The sequence below is a fragment of the Ursus maritimus genome, unplaced genomic scaffold (assembly GCF_017311325.1).
Source record: "Ursus maritimus isolate PB19 unplaced genomic scaffold, ASM1731132v1 scaffold_22, whole genome shotgun sequence".
Lineage (NCBI taxonomy): Eukaryota > Metazoa > Chordata > Mammalia > Carnivora > Ursidae > Ursus > Ursus maritimus.
The window spans coordinates 47,633,608-47,635,056 of NW_024424675.1; the positions used below are offsets into that span (position 1 = coordinate 47,633,608).

A 1,449-nucleotide genomic window follows, 5' to 3' on the forward strand; every position below is an offset into this window, starting at 1 on the left:
CACTCGTGGCTGCCACTCACTCACACCTAGCCACACTTGTCCAGAGGAGAGCCTAAAAGCCCCATGGCCCAGAGCATCATGGGAGCATCTTTCTACCAGAGTGAGGGCACAGGAAGGGGCCAAGACTCCAAAGGGCTCTAAAGACAGGGTCCTCCAAGGGTCTGTAAAGCCTAGGGGGAGGAGTATTGATGGAGGAGGGCTTTCCGCACATGGGTACTGGGCCAGAGGTTCCTAGGAGGCAGGCACTCCTGGAAGGAGAGGCCAGCAAGGGGCGTCCATGCAGCCCACAACCCTCTAGACCATGGCAGCTTGCTCACGGGTCCCAGGTGGAGAATGCCCACTCCCCTGAAGACACTCAGGCCAGGCCACATCCCACCCTCCCCGCACCCCACTCCAGCCACAGGCAATGACTACAGCTTCCCAGGCCAGCCCAAGCTGCCCACTACAGGCCAGGTGGTCTCAGAGGACCCCTACACACCAATCCCGAAACATTCCACTGCACAGATGGCTCCCATGGCTGCCCTGGCCACACACGCCCAAAGGTCCTTCTTTCTTCCTCTGCCCCCCCGTCCCCGTGCTCCATCCACCCCCTCCCACCGACGGCCTTGCAGGCAGTGGTGTCACCTTTGCCTGTCAGCAGCAAGGAGCTGGCTCAGAGGATGTGCCCTAAGTGACAATGTGCTCACAGGACAAGCCAGCATAAGGACCCACATGTTCCTGCTACCACCACTGGATTTATTGAGGCTGTCACCACATCTGGTAAGAGGGCCACCAAAAGGGGACCCAGCCACTGCCTGGTCTGGTGCCTGAACTGAGGGACTGCGTGCCACGCCCTGGTGGCTCCTTGAGGGAGAGCCTGTGAAGGACTGGACAGCTCAGAGCGGAAAGAGAAGCAGGAGCTGGGAGTGCAGGGGAGGGAGGGAGCAGGAACAGAAGTTGCATCTAGACAAAGTGGGACAAGACGAAACCAGAACCCGCGTGTGTTGATGTCTCCTCTCAGGATCCAGGCGCCTCTGGTCCACAGCCCCCTAGCCGGACATCTCCTCTCGCTGCTCCTTGTTCCTGCGCACTTCAGCGGCGTGCAGCTCCTGCAAGGACAGGTGGGGGTGCCGCAGCGGCTGGGGGCTGCCCCTCCCCCCCCCACGCAGGCTTCGGGGACCCTTCTAAGTGCAGGAGAAGCGACCAATGAGGACACCTTAACGACCAGGACAGAGGAGCAACAGAGAGCAGGGGAGGCCCATGTCCTCCCCCGAAAGTGTGGCCGGGGGGGGGGGGGGGGGGTCACCCAAACCAGAGAGCGAGCCCTGACTCCAGGGAACTTCCTTGGGTTTGCAAGCTCCAGGGTACCCCCTGGCACCAACCTGGTGCCACCCCGTGGGCTGAAGCAGAGGCCACTCCTAGGGGGCTCCGGCAGGGCGGGGGGCCTCGCCTCAATTTGGGCTGTCTCCA

General features: G+C 62.0%; 1 protein-coding gene across 2 annotated transcripts in view; it reads right to left on the minus strand.

Annotated features, from left to right (window-relative positions):
- Window positions 1–714: 714 nt before the first annotated feature.
- The window catches only part of STMN3 (stathmin 3), a 10,440-nt gene continuing 9,705 nt past the window's right edge, over window positions 715–1,449 (minus strand). For both annotated transcript variants that reach the window (XM_040638602.1, XM_040638603.1), the window contains exon 5: window positions 715–1,088. In XM_040638602.1, coding sequence (XP_040494536.1) covers window positions 1,029–1,088 — 60 coding nt within the window. In that variant the 3' untranslated portion in view covers window positions 715–1,028. The remainder of the gene's footprint in view (window positions 1,089–1,449) is intronic.